Source organism: Patiria miniata, unplaced genomic scaffold (assembly GCF_015706575.1).
Source record: "Patiria miniata isolate m_02_andy unplaced genomic scaffold, ASM1570657v1 HiC_scaffold_1, whole genome shotgun sequence".
In the NCBI taxonomy this organism is placed as follows: Eukaryota; Metazoa; Echinodermata; class Asteroidea; order Valvatida; family Asterinidae; genus Patiria; species Patiria miniata.
Window position 1 is genome coordinate 22,252,865 of NW_024037047.1, and position 22,291 is coordinate 22,275,155.

The window sequence follows — 22,291 nt, forward strand, 5'->3', positions numbered from 1 at the left end:
CCCGTAAACGCACACCCCGAATTTCTTAGCAATAGAATTATGTATTACATGTAAGTCCCACCCTCTGCACACATGGGGAAACAACACATGTGCACCTCTCCCACCGGTATGCCACAATGCATGCACCGGCTGCATGTACATCATAACCATGTCAAACTTTTCTACACATATGTTGGACATTTATCAAGGCTGTGATTGGTCAAGGCGTCAAAGGGGTGGGGCTTAATGAATCGGTAAAATGTAATTTTGACGTGCCGTTTCCTAGTACACACATGTCGGACATTTATCAAGGCTGTGATTGGTCAATGTGTCAAAGGGGCGGGGCTTCATGAATTAGTAAAATGTAATTTTGACGTGCGGTTTCTTATTTACTGGAAGTAAGATTTCTTACAAGGCATTTCCTTGCCTGGTGCACCGACCGCTCCAAGCTTGAAGACGGTGATTTCATGAAAGTTCCTTGAAAATGATCTTCGTTGCAGTTTGAAAAATCAAGTTACGCAAGTAGATCGAGGACGGACCAAAAAATATGAAACTAAATGAGATCTCCTGGAGACAGTCACAGCATCTTGACTGAAACTTAGAGTTAAACAGTTCTGGGTTTTCTCAAAACCACGTCTCTATACCGGTATATAGAAGTAATAACTTCAGATGGTGTGTCCGCATATTTCTCCAAAAGTTGGGATAACAGGGGAGGGAGTTACATGTATGAGGTCATGGTGCATTCGCAGGGTTAAAGGTCATGGAAGAAAGGGTTAAAGGTCATGGAAGAAAAGATTTAGAGACTGGATGGGATTAAGAGGAAATCGGAAAGTATACAATTACTTTATTTTAAGAGTTACAGGATGGAGAGTGAAATGAAAGCAAAGAACATTAAACTGAAGAGGCGAGGATGAGAACCTGAAGAGCAAGTTGGTGGATGGTGAGAAATTCAAAGATGATGGTTTATTGCAATGGCGGAGGTTGAAAGAAAACGTTTTGAAGAGTGTTCATGTAATAAGTTAGTGTGATGGTGGGATAGTAGGAGGGAGTAACGGAGGAAGAAAGGGAGAACGGGACGGATCAAAGGCAGGATGAAGCAGTGAAAGTGAGATGAATAGAGACAGGGAAATCAAGAATAGGAGGAGGTGAGAGAACGTGGGAAGGAAGGGATGGAGAAACGATGACATGGCTGCAGTGGTCCAATGAGCAGAGACAAGAGTTGGAGGATGAAGTATGGTAGACTGTGTTCTTGAGGACTACATGTAGCAAAGCTACATGTAATACAGCACGGGGAGGCCGAGGCTAGACAGCCAGGATTCCGACAGATGTCAACTGAAGAAGCAACTTCAATGGAAAAGTATGGTATGCACAAAGTACCCCCTCAACGGTAAGAAAGGGAAAGCTGGGGGAGACCACTGGGAGAGACATTTAAACGCATTGACGACAACGCCTGATACTATGGGTTTGTGCACATTGAGAGTATAAAATAAGTCATTGCATACTTCGTGCTATACATGTATGCAAACCAGTAAGCGCACGCGCTGTGTCCTGTCTAAGAGGCTCTCGTAAGTCATGTAAGTGGTAAAAAAGCGCCCTCTCTTGTTGGCACACAGAGCCCATAGTCAACTGAAGAAGTACATTATAGATGACTGTACACTTGTACATGTAGTTGGTGGCAAAACTGGTTGGACAAGCTGTGCGTAAAATCAGATCCAGTAGGAGAATTTATCCGAAACTGTCGCAATATTAGTGCTCATGAATCTCCTGGAGTTTTGACGTGAAAAATCTGGCAGGCACAGACGAAAGTAGGCTTTAAAATGAGAACGGCGCAATGATGTTTTCGATGTGCATGGTCCTGAGAAAGCTTACTAGTCAGGAAGATCAGCTGGTGGGATTGTAATGACTTCCAGAGGAATAGCGATGGACTGTTATCATCGGATACTATGAGTCCAGCTGCAAACTGACTAAGAAAATAACAAAACTGTGGTACATATCCAGAGGGATGAAGAAGTTTTACATGTATAGTACTAGGAGCGTCCAAATCTTGCTAGCGGTGCAAGAAATGGGAAGGTATCCACAAGCTGCGAGTCTTACACAAGTCAACCATCTTGGAAATATGGAGGAGCGAACTTCATGACCACAAAGCAAATTTCGTTGACCAAGTAAACTCCAAGTTAGGCAACTTCAAAAATACAAGTACATGTACATTGTAGATGTCAAGACACAAAAAAGGAATTCCATGAAATGGTGCTCTCTAGAATTTCGGAGCACAAATCCAGAAGAGAGCTGAAGACAAACTGAGCAGAACCGACAAAAAATAACTCATGAACATTCTTGATGGCAGGAAAGTAGAAGACATTGAAACTGAAAAGACATTAAAAAAAAATGAAGGTCTAGAATTCCCGAGCAGGAAAGCAAAAACCAACAAACGGTTCCTATTTTTATCTGTCCAGGCCCTGGTTCGTGTACACAAACAGCGCAATAAATCTTGCCGTCTACGTCTAGCCTCAGCCCGATGCCCCCCGGGGCCGTCGGGGCAGGCCTGATAAACGAGCAGGATGCGACACGCGTCGCAATAACTTCAAATTGATTGCGGCAAAAATGAAATGATGAATTTGGCTAAACTGTCTGCACTCTTGCTTTTTGGATGGCGACGCAGCGCCTATGGGGACACCATTGTGAATGATGGGGTACCGAAGAGAAATTAAAGTCAGTGTCTCAGGTTAATGAAAAATAATCTACGCTCCACTTTGGAAAGGTTTTCATGATTGAATTTGTAATGTACATGTACATTTGTAATACTGAACGTTGGAGAGGGGTGGGCAGAAAATATGAGATGTACCGGTACATTATACAATATACACAATAGGGTCGTTCTATAAATTGAGGGGCCAAAGTGTGATGGTGATATTTCTCCTGTACTGTTCCCTTGGTACTTTGTAATTTGCCATTCAAGTATCATTAAGGATGACTTCAGACGATTTCTTATTTGTTGGGCACATGTACCGTACCGTACATGTACAGTGTAGGTACTACCTGGTACGTGTCAACATCAAAAAAAAAAGTCCTACTTTTGATCCTAAATATCTCTGTTGTTTACCAACAGACCAATGGAATTAAACCAAAATTTCAGATCATGTAAAGAAGGCATGACACATTTAATGGAGGGACTTTCATCAGCTTTGTGCAAGAGGGTGAGATTTAAAAGCCATATGAAAAAAAAATACTTAATTTCAGAATGTTGATACAGTGCTGGAGATGGTGGCGGAAGGTGTGTGCTGCGGCCGGAAGCTTCTGAAGGAATGCAGGACCACCCCTGATGTCATTCCACACCTCCTGGATCGTGTGTTGCGCAAAACGATCAAGGAGGTGTGCAATGACATCAGGGGTGATCCTGTATTCCTTCAGAATCTTCCGGCTGCAGCACGCGCCTTCCCCCACTGTCTCCAGCGCTGTATCGACATTGGAGGAAGCCAAGTCGTAAGTGGCAGATTCTGAAAGTGAGTATTTTCTTCGTATGGCGTTTAAATCTCACCCTTTTGCACATAGCCGATGAAACTCGCTCCCAAACATTTGTCAAGCCTTGTTTATACATGATCTGAAATTTTGGTTTAATTCCATTGGAAAACAAAAGACTTATTTAGGATCAAATTCACAAGTATGTAGAACATGGTTTGTAGAAGTTTGGTATTCGTAATCGGAGGACGGCATTCAGGCTTAGGCAGTGGATCACAATTACAAAATCAAACGTACATGTTTGTCAGATCTAAGGGACGGGAGAGAAAAGTGGACCCCAAATTTATAGCATGCCCCAATACAATTAAAACTGTAGCCTAAACACCAAATTATAGTATGTATGCATCTGTTTAAATTGCATGTTCTTGTAAAATTATATCCTACTGATCTGTCAAAATGAGGAACCAGTTATAATCAAATTTCATTAAAACAACAGTTTTAGACATGTCTGCAAAGACTCATTTTGGACGCCTGAAAACCCAGTCAGGCTTCATTTTTTTTTCAGAATCGGACAGTTATAAACTGCAATTTCAATGAAATTCTGTTAATCTACATTTGTACATGTACATTTACATTGTACATGTGCAGTACTGTACAAATGTACATGGAATACATATGAATCAACTGATTGCTTGTCAAAAAATTTGCCGCTGCAATTTTGCGAATACCCAAATGCAATTTGTCCGAATAGCGCAGGAATGGTGAAATCAATCATTGGGAATTCGCATCGGTTTGCCCAAGGGCCCAAAAAGACGAAATTAGCAACATTAAGCCTCATGTTTTCTGCATTCCTGATTGATTACTATTTTGTACTTGTGTGGGTACATGTATGTCCCCAGGCTACATCTTCAATGGTAAAAAGACAATCGTCTTCCATTTGACGTCATCTCTGCAGCGCTGCCTTGTTTATTTCTGAGCGGAGGAGGTATTTTTAGCTCGGTTGGCAAAAACAAGGAGATAAAGACCGTTCCTTTGATGGGGCAGTCTATCTTTGTCTACAGTTTCCCGGTATTCCATTAGTAAATGAAAAAAAGTGGTGAATATGACAAACGACGGATTGACTGAATGAAACCTGATGCGACAATTAACCGCAAACTTTTGTTGATGTGGACGGGATGGCAGGGAGTGACCTTTTGAACAAAACGTTTGATGGATTTTTTTCATAATTTTCAGAAATTTGTGAGAATTTTTTTTTGCAAACAATTTTGAAAACTTATAAATTTGTATGACTCTCAACGAACCAATGAAAAAAATAACTTTGTGTACTTTGTTTTTGTTTTTCCTGGGATAGGGTTGTTGGGGGGGGGGGGGCTGCACAGAGTTTTGAGCCTTTAGCCACAGGAAAAATCTCATCCTGAACCATGGATAGTAGAATTACATGAATTGCACAAATTTCAGCAAATTCATCCAGATTTTTTTTTGGGGGGGGGGGGGAAGAATTCATGACAAACCACACAACAGACTGAAGAATTCAAATGCATGTGAAGTTGGCATGATTCGTTGTCGCTCAATCATTTCAAATTTTCTGACAGGGTAACTGAAAAGAAATCACAACCTACGCTGTTAAATAGCGAGCCGTGGAACGGCAGCAATGCGGACCAGGGTCGCCTCTTCTGATTGGTCGTCTGGCTGTGTGACCTCAGGGTCGCGTACCGATGCGTCGCCTTCCCAGAATCCTCTCCCAGGAAGCTGTCGCTCATTGAGCGCTGCTGGGTGCGCCTTTGAAGTATGATGCGCTGCGCCATGATGGCTTGTCCAAAATCAAACTTCAAATGATATCTTCAACTTAAACCTGTAATACATGTAGCTTGACTTGTAGACTTCAGTTTCCTCTTTCAATAGAAATACAAAAGATGACTAATTCTTTTCACTTTCTCTTCTCTTCTCATATGGTGAGGTACATGTACATGCACATTCATACATGTATCACTTCGATTTGTCACTTTCAAAGTGCACATTCGATGATGTACAATGTACTTTGGCACAACATTTTTTCAGTATTTTCTCACTCGCTGGTTTTCTTTGACTTTTCTCAGAATATTTCACACGGTGGTTTCCAGTGTAGCACTTTGAAAAACCAAGAATATTTGGCAATATTGTACATTGTAGACAGATAAACTTAGAGATCACACTTTTTTCATTACACTGTGGATAGATATCCTTGCACCACTGCGGCAGCCATGTTGGTCATGCTCCCTGCCCGCATCCAACAGTAAACAATGGGTTGTGGAGTCATCACATCAATGGCACCAGACTTTGCTTCCAAACACACGAAGTTGCATTCCAACTGTGTTTAAATCAACAGGAACATGTGAACACAGACAAAGTAGTTCATCGCTTTGCATTTCCTCGCTGAAGGTGGCAGCCTCTAAAATTTAGATCTCCATGCTGTCGATGGTACACACACTTTCAACCTCTTTGCAATGTATTGTAGACCTACATGTACATGTACATGTACAGGGTGAGTAAAAAAAAAACGAAACCCAAATGTCGGGACCATTGTTTTAGTGAAGTTCTGCATGTAGCACTTTCGAAATCTAGGATATGAAGGCCCAATTCATACGCTTTCTTTTTAGTACAAGAACCATTCAAATCATTCATGTAATTTACTAATTTTCAAGTTACAGAACTTTAAACACAACCACCGTTTTAAAGTTCTGTCCACGGATCACAAAAAGGTTGTTCTTTCAGCAAAATGAAAACAAATTACATACATGTACATGACATAGGGATGTGGGTGATTTGTTTTCGTTTTGCTGAAAGAACGCAAACCTTTCTAGCGATCCGTGGACAGAACTTTAAAACAGTGGTTGTGTTTAAACTTCCGTAACTTGAAAAGCACATGAGTGATTTGAATGATTCTTGTACTTCATATCCTAGATTTTGAAAGTGCTAATGCAGAACTTCACTAAAACAATGGTCCCAAAATTTGGGTTTCAGGTTTTTTTTTTTACTCACCATGTACATGTACCGGTACATGTTTGCAAACAATAAGAGTACATGTACATGTACATTTGAATCGTCTGTACAACTAATTATCAAACACTCCTGCGAACCGTTAGGTGTGGCGCCAATTGCTTTGGTAAAGTATACCACATGACGTCCTCCAAATGTACTGCTGGAAATATAACTCCACATCGTGCACATGACTTAGGCGAGGTGTTTGATTTCCGTTCCAAGGAAACACAACAAAAACAAAACACAAAACAAAAAGATCTGCAGCTATCATTTTGAGCCGGCTCCCCAATATGACTCGGATGATAAACTCATAAGGAAAGGAAGAGTATGGTTTTACAATTGCCACAAATGAATTCACCGCGGTGATAAACTACCACAGACAGGCCCAGCAGGAAATGTACACACGTCCGTGTATCATTTTTTGTTATTTATAACTTTGTGTGTTATCTGGGATGTCATGTGAAATATATACATGTAAAAGGATCCAGTTGGCAGGACAGGAAGGAAATGTAATCTTTTGGACCACACTACCAGAAGAAGTGACACAAATACTGGTGGATAGGAACATGTGCCTGATGGGCCAGAAAAGAATATTTTGTAAACTACGTGTCCATGTACATGTAAAAAAAAAAGTAAAGTCTGTCCTGAGCCAATGTGGCTCATCAGGCCGGCGTTTATCTCCGGTTTCAGTAGCATGAAACGACTGAGAATATTTCTACTCCCCCTGGATGGGATACTAGTCCATCGCAGGTTACTCCCCAGCTAATGCCGGTACCCATTTATACTCCTGGGTGGAGAGGGGCAAGTGGGGGTGAAGTGCCTTGCCCAAGGACACAATATATTACCAGCGGCTGGATTAGAACCCCGGACCCTCTGATCATGAGTCACGAACCCTAACCACTAGGCCACACACTCCCCTGGCCTATGTACATGTAGTCAGCCGTAAAAAGAAATGGGCCTTTCAAAACCACATGTACCGGAAATTGGTTACAACCAATTAAGTTTTAAAAAATGTGTTCATGTATCGTTTACTGTGGAAAGAAAATGGCATTTTCAAGAGAATGGAGTATGCAGTACATACTGGTACATGTTATATAAAGTGAAGTCTGTCACGAGCCAATATGGCCCATATGCCGGCATTTACAGCAAAAAATGTGTCTCCATCTCTGTTTTCAGTGGCACAAAATGACTGAGATTATTTCTTATCCTCCTGGATGGGATGCATGTAGTCCATCGTAGGTCACTCCCAATCTACACGTAATGCCGGTACCCATTTGTACTCCTGGGTGAAGAGGGGCAAGTGGCTTGCCCAAGGACACAACGCATGGCCAGCAGCTTGATTCGAACCCCTGACCCTCCGATCATGAGTTATGGACCCAAACCACTTGGCCACACTCCCCCTTCGCAGTATGCTGTAAACACTGACAATGATACACATCGCCACAGGCAGATCACACGTGTGTAATGTGTTATTGATTCCAACGAAGCTGCGTGCAGTGTGTTCCTGTATTTTTATTCAGTTTGGCATCTGGCCAACAATGATTGCACAGTACATTTGAAGCCAAAAAATGTCAGATTATCATAAATTTAGATCCTAATAAACCGTGAATGTGAACACAGCCATTCTGTGACTTGAAACAAGGGCGGATCAAGAAAGGTCACGGGGGAGGGGGGGGGGAGGAGGAGGGGGAGGAAGGGGGGGGGGCGCCCCCTCCGCACCCCCTGGATTCGTTACTGTAAAAAAATTGGGGGAGGAGAATTGTTTTTAATGGAGGGGGTGGGGGGAGACAAAAAAAAGTCACCCAACACCCAAATCAGACTGCGGTTTAGAGTCGGGCCGAACTATTGAAGGAGGGACTGAGGTTAACTCAAATAGATTTTGGTTTCAGACAGAAAAAGCTCATGTATTAATTTGGTCTTTCTCGTGTATGCCTTGCTTCTAATGTTTCACTTAAAGGCATATTATATAGGATCATTGGCTCTTCATGCATTTTGTTCAGTTTCAACAATAACAGCACTCAAAATCCAACTAGAATGTTCAAAACCTAATCTGCTGAAGTTTCACCTCAGTGAATTACATTTTTTGAGTAAATATTGAAAAAAACAAAAACATGCTCAACCTTTTGACCATAAAACACAATTTTGCTCATACCGGTAGCAGTCCGTATTTAAAAAAAAAAACATCAGTCAATTGACTGATCATTGGAAATCACCTACTGTACATTTCTTGATTTCTTCTGAATGACTGCAAGCCAGACGAAATAATTTCACGGGGTGTTAGATACGATTTTTAATGAGCAAAGTAAGCATTTTGATAATTCGGTAGGTTACAATAATCAAATAATCAATGATACCTTCAATTAACCCTAAAAGGGCCGGGTTATTTCGGCCATCTTTTGGCCATCTCGGGGGCGGCGGTTAAGATCTCGGCCATCGAGTGACGAACAATTTTGCAACTCGGTACATGCACAGGGCAACTCATCATGACCATACATGTACCCAAGAAATTTCGTGACTATACACGTAGGTCAAAGGGTTTTGGAATTATGGCTAATTTATTATTCATATATGTACGTTTTCAAGGCGTGTAGCGTGGAAAATGTTTCGCTGCGCGGCAACCCGTGGTCCGATTTTTATGTTTTTGGTATCAAAAGATGCGCAAGGCTCGAGGCATAACAGTCATAACAGCTCGGGTCGCAAACATTTTTTTCTTCAAATCTATCGCTTAGGGTTGAAATGTTAGGAAAATGTGGCCTACAATGTACACGTTAGTATGTACCCTGTAGCACAACTCTCCTCTGACATGAGTGTACATCGCTCCTCATGCGTGACAATTCTGACGAGACCAGACAGATCTACTTACCCTACTCCGTGGGGCTTGAAACTTGGACGACGGCCGCAGGGAATCCTTGTCAAATATCTCCCCATGGTCCTGGTCTGTTCCTTGGCCTGTAAATGAACAAAGAAGGGGGAAAATTGCATCTTTTTAAAGTGCCAAAATGGGCAAATAGTCAGGCAGTCCCTAGTGAATCGAGAAACAGATTTTTTTTGGTTGTAGTTTTATGGTTGGAACAGAAATGAAGATTTCCTGAAATGGGAAACAGACATTTTCAATTAACTGTACAACATTTGCAAACATCAACAAACAAAAGTACCAACTTATCACGAAATACCCTTACTTGACTGTATATTGGAAGTGAATAATACCCGGTAGTCTCAAGCATCCTGGCACCTGGTGTGCTGTGATTTTCAAGAAAGGTGAGATTTTTGCAACGATGGCCGTTGGAAGAAAACCGATTTTTTCCTTCTACAAAACTGCGCCCAATTTTTTGTCCACATTTTCTTTGCAATCGGTCACATCTGTGAATGGGTCTTTTGGAGGATTCCTGGCAAACACGTACACGTGTACCGGTATGACTACTAGGAACAGTTTAGGCATTTAGCCATTAACACCTGTATTTCATTGTATTACATTGTATTCATTCCCAGAGTGCCAAGGCAGATTGGGGCAGTACTGGAGCTAATGGATTAATATGGGAAAGCTTAAATACATGTACATGTAATAATGATAACAAAAACGATAATAATAATAATGTTTATAAAGCGCCTTTTCCTAGGGTTACAAAGCACTCAGAAAATGACCCAAAAAATACAACAATGACAAGGATAAAATGGAAAACCAAATGGAAAAACCACTGCCAGGCCCAGCAGTGTACAGTAAGAATCTTGCTACCATACATGTAGTTCCGACATGGCCTTCCATACCTGCATGACTTTTGGACCGGCCCCGTGGTATGCCTTCTATTTTTAGCCTCTGCATCATGTGACTGCAACCACTGTTAATCCAGACTTGCAAATCCGCAGCACGGCCGATCAACAAGATTCAGGTCAATTTACCGGAGGGAGTGCATGTACCATACATCAAACAGTCATGCACTTTATTCTAAATTTGTGTCGACCGTTTTATTCCAGAGTCTATCCCACAAGTACGCAAGTTCCAGTTTTAGAAGTTCTCCAACGTGACAAATCAATTTTTGCTGGTGAGTGGTGAGACGACGCTTGTAGTGTCGTAGCAAACAAGTTGTTGTCAACACCCTTCATCAGGTTTACAAAATGTATGTACCGTATGTGGGGGGTGAATAATTTATGAAATTGATATCGGCTTACCATATGGCACAAAACTGAAATCCAAAACTGATGTTTTTAACACAATGCTTGAACGAAGTTAGTTCCAATACAATATGTTTCAGACACAGACACAAAGAACACAAATGCAGCTTGGCTGATTCTCACAGACATGACAAAGAAACCTTTCTTGACGGTTTAATAACAGGAGTCGTCAACAATTTCGCCTCTGATGAAGAGCGACGGACACGAATGCCCAAGGAAGTTCCACACAGCGTGAGATGTCAATCGGCTTTAGTGATGACAAACCCTAATTACTGGCTGATGCTGGTGAGACAGGTGAAATCCGGGCTGGATATCGAAGACAAATGCGGGACCGTCCGTTTTAGAGTAATTAAGTTGCAGGATAATTGACAGCACTGAGGCACAGACTGAATAGGGAACATGTGTAGATCATGACCACTGCGCATTAGAGAATTCATGTACATGTACTGAGTATACTTTCTCCGGTATACCATACAATATTTACAGGTACAACTGTCGGTGGGGGGGGGGGGGGGGGGGGGGGGAATCGGAGGGGGAGGGGTCGGGCCCAAATTATTGGACGTCGTTTTAAAACAAAATTATTGACAATTTCCAATGTTTCCCCAAACACTTCCATACAAATTTTGTTAACTGTGTGTTCTAAATGCTTATGACAACTAAAATTGTATCATGCTATGCTTACATTTGTATTGTCATATTCGTCCAAGCAGTTTTTTGTTCCTACATGTACATATAGTCCATTGCCTACAATTGTACACCACACATTTTTCAAACATGGAAGAGGGTAATCCAGAAAGAGGAGCTACCAGCTACATGTACAACATGTACATAGGCCGTTGAACACTTTTTTCAACCAAACTACATGTGTATCTGCTATAGCATGAATACAATATTGACAATAAGACAAAATCAGCTGATCCAACGAAGCTTGCACACTCCACCGAAACTTGCTAACAATAAAGCTCCAAGACACTTAGTCCCATGTTGCAGCTAGGTGCGATGTTGAGCCGCTCAAACCTCATTTTTTTGGGGGGGCCCCACAATTTTTCAGATTTTGTTGTTGCCAAATTTCCATGCCAGGTTGATGATCATGGCTTAAGCTGAACATCCACACATGCAAATCCTTCCAAGGATGCTTGTACCGGTAGCTGTAAATGTAATATTCCGAAATTTCAAACACGTTCCGCGAGTTACATAAATTGTACAACATACATGTACAGGATGTACAGCATGTGCAAATTTGACAATTTGGTGTCACAAGCTAATGCAAGTTTTAAAATGATGATGTACGGTATACCCAAAACCTTCCAAAGATGACTGTATCTCATACATGTATATTCAAAAACAGGTTGAAAATGCCCACGGATCGGCTGTCAAACACAAACTGCAGATTAACAGTTGGGCTCTATCCAGCTCGAAAATTTAGTCCCACAATCTAATTTGTCGTAAATTTGCAGTGCTAAGTGACGACCGTGGCTCAACTTGATATGCAAATCCTTCCAAAGATGACTGTATCTCATATTCAAAAACAGGTTGAAAATGCCCACGGATTGCCTGTCAGACACAAACCACCGATTAAAACCTGGGCTCTATCCAGCTCGACAATTCAGTCCCACAATCTAATTTGTCGTAAATTTGCAGTGCTAAGTGACGACCGTGGCTCAACTTGATATGCAAATCCTTCCAAAGATGACAACAAATTTCAAATTATTCCAAGATCCAAGACAGGTTGGAAAGCCAATCCACCGGTACATATACTGCCTACCACGTCAGCGGGCCCTGTCGAGTCAAGCTCGTCGAGTTGGTACCAACAGCCACAGAGTTGTCGAATATTAAACCACTGGCCTGCACATACGCATCCCGACCGATCGTGCACAACAGACAACTGACCAAGTCACGTCGGTCTTGCGTTGGTAACTGATCCCGTGTCAATGTTGCTCTCGCGCCCCCAAGTCTCTGGGTAGGAGTAATTACACGAGATGCATTGCCCCGGTTCTAAGATTCCAATCAAGATAGAATGCCTGCCTTTTAAAACATTTTTTTCTTCTGACGGAGTGACTGATATCGGGGCACTTCTTCGTGTAATGAAATACGGTACGCCAATATCAAATTGGATATTACTGCAATTATTCCTTCCACACGTTGTTGAAAACAAGGCAATGATTTTTAGCTGCGGACGTTGCTAAGCATTGACTGTATGTGTAACTCAAGACGCAGAGAATCCTGTCCGTCGCTTGGTGGAGGGGAAAGGGGGGGGGTGTTGAGAACTGAGAGAAGTGAAATCGGTGAGTGACAACTGCAGATTTTAAGATCTTCTCTGATTGGTTGGAATAATTGGGCCAATTGTGTGGGAGGATAGAGGCACACGCACACTGTACACGAAGGCTTGAATTGATCAAGGTACAGTGTGTACATGTACATGTCATTTAAGACGTGCTGACTTGTAAAACAAGACGCAGCAAATCAGCAGAAACTCCGCCTGTGTTGACACACTGTGCACTGGTTCGTGTAGAGTGTACATGTACATGTATAGTGTTCCAGCGTTATAGAGCCTCATAAAGCTGAAGTAAGTTACAACTTGAAGAAAACCAACCGTTGTGTATGTGCTTACATGTATTTCCAAGTCCCCAATGGGATGGAGCACCAATGAAGGAACACGCAGTATACAGCACTGGTGTTGTTACATGTACATGTACATCAATGATGTCATTTGTTCGCCGGCAATAATCGCTGGTAATATAATTTGAACACGGAAAGGCACGAGAACAAACTACCCGGTACATGTACATGTATAGAATCATTCAAAAGTTGACCAATCAACAACGGTCCTCCTTACACAACGTAAAACCTACTGGTACATGTACACGTACATGTAGATGTGCATTGTACACGGTATTGTCTGGAACAAACAAAAGATGTACCGGTACCTGTACATGCATGGTCAAAGTTTTAAACCCTTCTTCCAAAGTACCCGGTATGTATGCGCATCTAGTTTTGCATCATAAAATTAGCTGTTGATCAGTTGATTGTGCACATGTACATGTACATGTACATGTACAGGATCAGTGGTGTTTCTCCGTTGACCAACAAAATGGAAATTATACAGCTGCAACAAAATGCCTGAAAACAAAAACAAACAGAAAAAAGGGCCTGCAGATGCACTCTTCCTTTTCGACTTGAAAGACTATTGAAGCAAAATGTTGACACATCTATTTGAGAGATGTACATTTGTACTTCATCCGTTCCACAATTGGATATTCCTCTGGAATTTCTTCAAGAAGAAACCAAATTAACTGATGTTTGTCTTAACGATGCCTTGCTCGCACTTCCACGCAGAAGTCGACGGTGAAATGCGTCAAGATAGAAAAACTGAAATCGGAGACGTCATTCAACGAGGATTTTCACTTCAAGCTGAGCCTCAATTCTAAAATCTGTCGATCCTCAAAATCCAACTTTGCGTTGAAGACAGCACGGAGGAAAAAAGAAATCCTATCTGGTTGAGATTACCAATAAGTCCTGTGGCCCTGTGGCTGTGTCGCCCCACCGAGTGGAGGGCTTATGTTCTGCCTCCGTACGCTACGAGGAACAGATCTGTTCTGATTGGCTCGCTTACGATCCCTCCTCCTAGCTTTCTTTTCCCCGTGCTGACCAAGCTTGCGTGGAGTGGGGCAGCCGCGGACGGCAACCACTTGATTGATTTGGGGCCGGGAAAAAATGCACTCACTGCAGGGCGAGGGTTTATATTCTGAGTAGCTGGCATGCTACAGATGAGGGTTTTGAAGTACGGAGGAAAGTGAAGGAGGGGGGGGGGAGGGGGGGGGTCACTGAAAGGTCAAAGCTGTGCAGGTGCTTCTTGGCGGGATTAAGTAGAAACTTGCAAATGAGAATTTATGACTTGTCAACTGCATATGCAGGGTGAATATTTTTTTTAACCCCCTGGAGCCTTCTGCACATGTACATGTATGTATGTAATTTGTACACCAAAAAGGGTATTAAGTTGCACTGAGCATTACTGTGTAATGGCCCGCTCAACATTGAGAGGGGAAACATTTTGTCAAAATATGATTTTCCTTTTTTGTCATAAATGATATCTTTAATACCGACAGTTTCAGGTTTCATTCACAAAAATGTTGATTTTGTTGAACAAAGTGAAAAAACAACCATTTTGCGTGCATCGTTCTGTTGTTCTACAACAGAGCCAGCCATTTCAAAGCCTGTTTTCTCAGTTGTGAAATTTGAACTCCAAGGAAAAAGTTAATATGCAAATATATACATCATATCTCGAGAACAGGAGGGGCCATGGAGCTCTATTATATGAAATGAAAGCTTACATTGTGGGCTTTCCAACCATGTTTTTAACTCAATTTCACTTTTTTGTGACATAATACCCTTTTTTTGTGGAGCCGGTCACATTTGTCCTACCAGTACATGTATGTTTACGACCTGCAATTTCATACATGTTTCGTAACTCACAAGGTTATGGAGACATATAGGGAACAAAAGATTGTATACCGGTACGTCTCCACAGGGCAATTTCTATCAAGGTGAATACGTCTCCACACTTCACAAGGTAAATCACGAATGGATTTTACTCAAACATTTGGAATTCCCAAGGTGTGTTGATCTGTCGCAAATTGAAGTATTCTATGTCAGGGATATTACTGGTAAGTCCGAATTTCAGCCCAGGAAATCAATTCTGGTTAAAGCAATTTTGAAACTATATTTTCAAACTCTAAAATTTTAGTACAGGAGTACAAAGAAATGGCTCCACAAGGATACAAATTCCAGTATGTGTGTTCATGAAGGCACGGGAGGAACTCACTTTGTTACTCGTTATTAATTTGGGCGATAATCGATGTCCCGCATGTACATTTGCAAGCATGGTCAAATTTGTCCTGACATGTACCGGGTACAAGTACCACTTAACCCCAAGGTACAGACCTCTTCAGCAATATTCTCTCCGCCTTTCTTGACAACGATGCATGTTCAGCAAACAAAGACGAGCATATCACAAAGCCTCCAGGGACTACAGTGCATGCACTTCATAATGCGACACAGGACACGCTTGCCAATGGTACTCCCTTTCAGCTTCCTTAGCACTTGACTTGCAAACAAAAGGACTGAAGTTCCACTCCATGCAAGGCTAAAACTCAGGAGCTAATGTAACTTGTTCATGGAGCAGCTTCCATGTACATTGCCATTGGAACAAGGGCATTTCAAGAGCACAAAATGCACTTCAGAAAACTCAGTTGTTGTTTTTTTACTTCAATAGACCTCGTGAAAATACTCGTACATACATTGTATACATACAAGTACTTGGTTGGTTCTTCTCCTAAGGACTTCCACAAGGGAGTATAACTAGGAGGCCAGAAACACCAGGGCAAACCCCTTCTCTTTGCGACAAGTGTTACTGGGTTCTTTTACCATGTTTACGTGCGTTAGGCCTTATACAACACACGGGACCTCCGGCTTAACGTCCCATCCGAAAGACGAAGCAATAATGGTTAAGTGCCTTGCTTAAGGGCACAAGTGTCCGGGCCCGGGCTCGAACCCACGCCACTGTTGCCTCTGAAACACCAGAGCATGGGTCTGGTGCTCTTAACCGCTAGGCCATGACACTCCATGACACTCCATGTACCAGTAGATGGGGCATTGTAACTACTTTCCCAGTGGAGTTGTGACCACTTCCAATCAGACCATGTTAGTCTGCAGCAAGGTTGGGCTTTTCAAAAATCTGACCACTGACGCCATGCATTATTCGAGTGCACTCTGGCGGCAGGTGATCACGGGTCTTGTGACGTATACATGTAGTCTTAAAGGTGCATATTTTAAAAATATATCTAACGAACCATAGGTCCGATTGGGTTGAAACATTGTACTTTAGTTTGGTCAAGGACGTGCTACCGTATTGATAAAAAAGGCACATTGCGGAAAAGCCCTGGTATATGTTCTGTTCATCAAACAGACATACCGGGGGTAGACCTCCAGTTTTTATTATTATGCACATTGAACAGTAAAGGGTGCTGTTTGGCTCATCCATGCTGAGAAAAGCATTGGCCTAGCAAAATCCCCCCAGATGTTTTATTCTTTTGTGACTGGTATAACTGCTTCATATTTTGCAACAAAAATCTACTGAGCAATACATGTACCGGTACATCCTGCTCAAAGCGCTTCTTAAAATTAGGCCCAGCACAGGAGCAGAAAGTCCAAAACAGTGTCTTCACTTTTTTTCAAGCTACACACACGACACACACGACAAACACGACTTCGCATTTCTTTTCCTTGTTACAGCAAGACAGTATCGTGTGTGCACAGATGCTGGGGAGGCATCCTCACAGCGTTTGCTTTGCCTCCACTTGAGGTGTTTTTACCGTGGATGTCGTTCTCTCCCTACTTTCACATGAGGAGCACGATGATCGCGGCTGTAAGTGCAAATTTACAAAGTACCAGTACTCAACTGGTATGATGCTCATACTAGTGGGTAGGCATTACATTCACTGTGTGGACTTCCGAACAAAAGAGGTCCACATAAACCAGGTAGCAGCCACGTTGTGTGGACGTGGGCAAGTCCACACAGTGTTTCCCCCTCTCTGGAAAACAGGTTTAGAGGCATTTTGGGGTTAGGTTTATCGGTGGCAAAATGAAGAGAAACACTCAAGGGAATCATAGAAAAAACAATTGGATTGAAAGTGTTTTCACAGTGAGAGTAAAATGATTTTTTTCAAAGGTTTTTCTTAACACACGAAACCAAGGGAATGTACACGGTATGTAACGTAAACATGTACGGTATACTTTATGTATCGGTATGTTTATTCATGTACCGTACATGTACCGGGTATCTTGAGGTCTGCTCACCAAGTATCAAAACAAGTACAATTGTGGGAAAAAAATCTTCTAAAATTCTCTGGGAAGCATTTGCTCAGACTGGTGTCACTTGGAAATCCTCTTGTGCATTATATGATTGTGAAAAAAAAAATTTAACCCTAACTCCCTCAGAGGCCTTTTTGCTAGGATGTAGCCTCAATCCTGCAAAAATTGGCCTCATGGAAAAATAGTTGTACATGTATTTATTATAGTCTCAATCCTTTAAATTCATATAGTATTTCTTGAATATGGTCCGTGGAGGGGTGAGCACTGCCTGAATCTTGCAAAATCCTGTGGCAGTGACTGTCAATACAATGTACATGTTGAGTCTTGGCCAGTGAAATCCTGGAGCAGTACGGAGGATTTCAAGCATTATCCAGGCCTATTTTTATGCATGGCTGAGCAAAAACAACACAAGGTCCGGCCCACGACCTGGACAAAGTGCATCCTACAAAATCAGTAACGCACTTTTGCCATGTAACCTCAATCCTCCAAATTCCTCAACTTCGGCAAAGAGGATTTTGAAGGATTCAAAATTTGCAATTTGAAAAGAAAGGTAGCTCGCACTTACATGTAATTGCAATACAACCAAACAAGAGTTTTCCTCTACCAACTTTTATGAATTTGAGGCATATTGAAAAAAACAAACAATTAAAAGCACTAATGTCATCTTTGTCTAAAGCTCAATTCCCACGGACCTTTGCTCGCTTCCATTTTGACTCGGTGAACATTACTGGGTTAATGGATTTAAACTTTAGACCACAGCTCAGCACAAACAACTTGATGTAAAAATGGAGCCCGGAAGGGAAAAAAACAGCAAAACAAGTTACACAAACTGTGCATACTTTGACCGAGCCAGGTAAATTATAATGCCATGGATATCGATTGGCAATGTACACAAATACCTTGGAATTGGGTTCAAGTGGATAAACAAGTAATTTAAGTAAACTGTGATGATGATGATGATTACTGATAAGATCAGCTGCTTGCAATGAACAGTTTCATTTGTACTTTATTGGCAGAGTTGTAACGAGTCACTGATTTTTGTGACTCGAGTCGAGTCGAGTCATTTTAAAGAAGTGACTCGAGTCGAGTCGAGTCATTTTAAAGAAGTGACTCGAGTCGAGTCGAGTCATTAGGTCAACAAGGTCGAGTCGAGTCGAGTCGAGTCGAGTCACTGAGTGTGGTCGAGTCGAGTCGAGTCGAGTCAAGTATTTAGCTCGAGTCAATTCGAGTCACAAATATTTGAACACTAAATTACAATAAAAAGCAACAAACACAAGAGAGAAAGAATACAAGGCACCAGTCTATTACGGAAATCCAAAGACATAAAGTATGCTGTATGGTACCCAACCAACAGTTTCCATTGCTAGCTCACGTCACAGATAAGAAGATGTGAAACTTCGGTCTTATAACCGGTTTGGCTTCGGGTCTAGATTTTGTTGTTCGCTGATCGCTGACAACGTTAAAACCTAATTGCATTATACAAAACTGTTTCTGATTATTTAAAGGTGGGCCCGTCCGTATCCATTTTTTTGTGTGAAATCAAGACATGAATTTAGCCAGCGTTCCACCAAGAACTTCAAAATCGCCCGAAACCAATGATGAAACCACGGATTGAGAAATGCGTTTTAAGTCTGGTTCCGGGTTTAGCATTACATGCTATAGAACCACAAGGTGGGAGTCCGCGACACGGTGTATGTTTGTTGTTTCATTATGGAGGAAGGAAACGGACTGCCGCTGTATATAAACGTACATTATTCGCGAACATTAACGTGACGTGAACAAAAACTGGCAACGCGAACGGCGCAGCGTAAGTCATTGCAAATATTTTTCGCAAGTAAGTTTTGCTTTTATTTTGGGACTCGAGTCTTATTAGCCTTCCTCGAGTCGAGTCATTCTAATGGGGGACTCGAGTCGAGTCGAGTCGAGTCATTTGCTCGCAGTGACTCGAGTCGAGTCGAGTCATTTACCCGTCGGGACTCGAGTCGAGTCGAGTCGCCAAAAAATGTGACTCGAGTCGGACTCGAGTCGAGTCATTGACTCGAGTCATTACAACTCTGTTTATTGGTGCATGCATTATTTTTTTTATGTTCCAAATTATTCCTTTATTTTCCATAACTGGTGGGCAACCATGTACGGTACAATAGTCAGCCAAAATGAATGCAAAAGTAAGGTACAAATTTGTCACTTTCAATGTAAAATGACTTTAACCGTAACCACCCCAACCCTTCAAAATCCACAGTGTTATGTTAGAATCTGTTGGAGTGGGTACTGCACTGTTATTATAAAACTGAAATGCTTTACCGGTACATGCAGACATGAGTTCAACAGTTTGGGTTTGGAGTGCACCATATGGTGTTGGATTTTGCAATTGAGTAAGGAAGGTTCCTAGTAAACTACTCAAGGGGGTTAGGGTTTTAACTAGATATTTCACTATTTTGTATTGAAGCTAAACCTACAACAATTAATGTACCAGTACTTCATCAGTAGTCTACTGTGCCCACAGTACAGTATCACAAATTGTGTATTTCGTATACAGGTACATGTATGTTCATGAAGGGGAATACCAGTATCAAACATGCTAGCATGGTAACAGTCCTGAATCCTCCAATTTTAATATGATTTTGCACACCCCCTAGAGAGTTAGAACAATAACAAGTCATTTTAGAATGAACATACATGTATGTTAATAAACACTCGTACATGTACACTGTGCCACAGCAATCTCAGTGCGATTTTTAAAAATAAATTTTCAGGATTTTTTTTTAGAATACATGTAAAAGCTAATTTTTCAAAAAAACATGAATGATTACCGTGTTTTTAACGATTTACACAATACCGGTATGTACATTTTGTATGTAAACATACATGTACCGTACATCAGACATGTCAGAGAGAATTCTTTGAAGAAACAAAATTTTACAATTTGTAATAAAAAAAAATACATAAATCGACACAGAATTATTCACATTCAGTCTGTTGTATCAACTTTATCGATCAGTTTTCCTTTCACGGTACAGTACAGTGCTTGGCCCAGATATGGAATCCTCTAAAGTCCGGTGACCGATGAAGAAACCATTCAATCCATACACTGACAAAATCTCCTCCCATTCTTTATCACCTGTACAGCGAAGCCGAGCACCAGTTAAAGCATCGGGTGTCGAGAAACTTGAACTCTGTAATCAAATTCTGGTGTTGGCGGGATAAGAGGCTGTGTGGTGCCAAGTTACAAAACGGAAAGCCGTCGTTTAATCAATACTAAAGTCCTTCTCACCTCAGGTGTTTTATTCCCCTCGGCGATTGGCCACGCACAAAGAAATCTTGTTTTTTTGTCAATCTTGCAAAATTCCTCGGCATAAAAATGGTCTTTTGTGCACTTTTTTTTAATACTTTGCAATTTTTTTTCATTACAAAGAAATGAACGTTCACAGATCAAGCAAATGTCACACTCATAGCTTTGCACTGATTTACACCCACATACAAGTATGTACGGTACATGAAGGCCTACTGTACAGTACCGGTACATGTACATCATACATGATGTCTTTAGTTAAGGTTAAATTTATTTTGTTTATAAACTTAAAGGACTCCTAAGTCCTCAATTCACAACGCACTCACCACAGCTGCATACATGTACCGTACATGTACCGTATCTGCGCGTCATTGGGCAGTATGCGCGAAGCGCGCGCCAATCTCCATAAAAGGAGTTGTTTACGACTTACTCGTGAGCTGAGCACTCCATTACATTATATAGCTAAAAAGGTGTTTCGAAAAACAGAGTAAAATTGTTGAACAAAATTGATGGAAATTTTCAATTTTTGCCTTGTTTTGACTTTGGACTGAAAAGTTTAGATTTTTTGACTGAAAAGGTATTTAAGAAGGGGAATAAAATATATGTGCTTCGTCGGTATTAAACACTATGTTTAAGACTGGTTGGTGTCTGGAATGCTGATAATTACCCTCCACTTCGACTTGGGTATTTATCAGCATTCCAGACTCCAACCAGTCTTAAACAGAGTGTTTTAACACCTCCCATGCACACATTTATTCCCTTATTATAGCAGTGGAAAATATTTGGCCTTTTATCTTTTGAATGTTGTTTTCCACGAAAGGGACGTTTCTTCCATAAGTTTCAGAGATAACTAACAACATGCAGCTTTCATCTTGCTTCAGATCTCTCATGTCCTTTTTGTTGCCAGTATTGTGCCTTTATCAGTTAATTAACAAATGGTCACGTCACCAATGCTCAATTTTCTTTGGCCAGCTTTCATTCTAGAAAATGCTTACATGTATTTAGTCATGAAAGAGCAAACTATCCAGTAACAACATGCAGCTTTCATCTTGCTTCAGATCCTTTTTGTTGTCAGTATTGTGTCCTTTAACTTTATTAACAAATGGTCACGTCACCAATGCTCAATTTTCTTTGGCCAGCTTTCATGTTGAGAAAATGCTTGATTTAGTCACGTATTTAACACCCGTTGGCAAATAACGCTTTTAACAAATGGAAGTATAGGCCTATTTATCGTATTGGAAACAGCTGTCCTGGCTTCTGTGCATGTGCACTGTCCCTCTAATTTGTTCAGCTGTGTGATGGCAATTATGAGCGACTATTTTTGTCCAATATTTGATTGTTATCTAGGCTAATTCATCAAAAATAAAGAAATAAGGCCCCTCACAAGATGGTGATCAGTGAAATAAAAACATCAAGATACAAATCAATGATTATCTTTTTTGTTTAGGTACAGAAGACCAAACATCCATGACCATTAAAAAAAAGCGTTCGGGAAGTATTAAGGCAAAA

General features: G+C 41.3%; 1 protein-coding gene across 1 annotated transcript in view; it reads right to left on the reverse strand.

The window, feature by feature from the left end:
- LOC119725618 (oxysterol-binding protein-related protein 8-like) overlaps positions 1 to 22,291 on the reverse strand; it is a 50,763-nt gene that overhangs the window by 25,077 nt on the left and 3,395 nt on the right. The window contains exon 3 of the mRNA XM_038197100.1: positions 9,317 to 9,402. Coding sequence (XP_038053028.1) covers positions 9,317 to 9,402 — 86 coding nt within the window. The remainder of the gene's footprint in view (positions 1 to 9,316; positions 9,403 to 22,291) is intronic.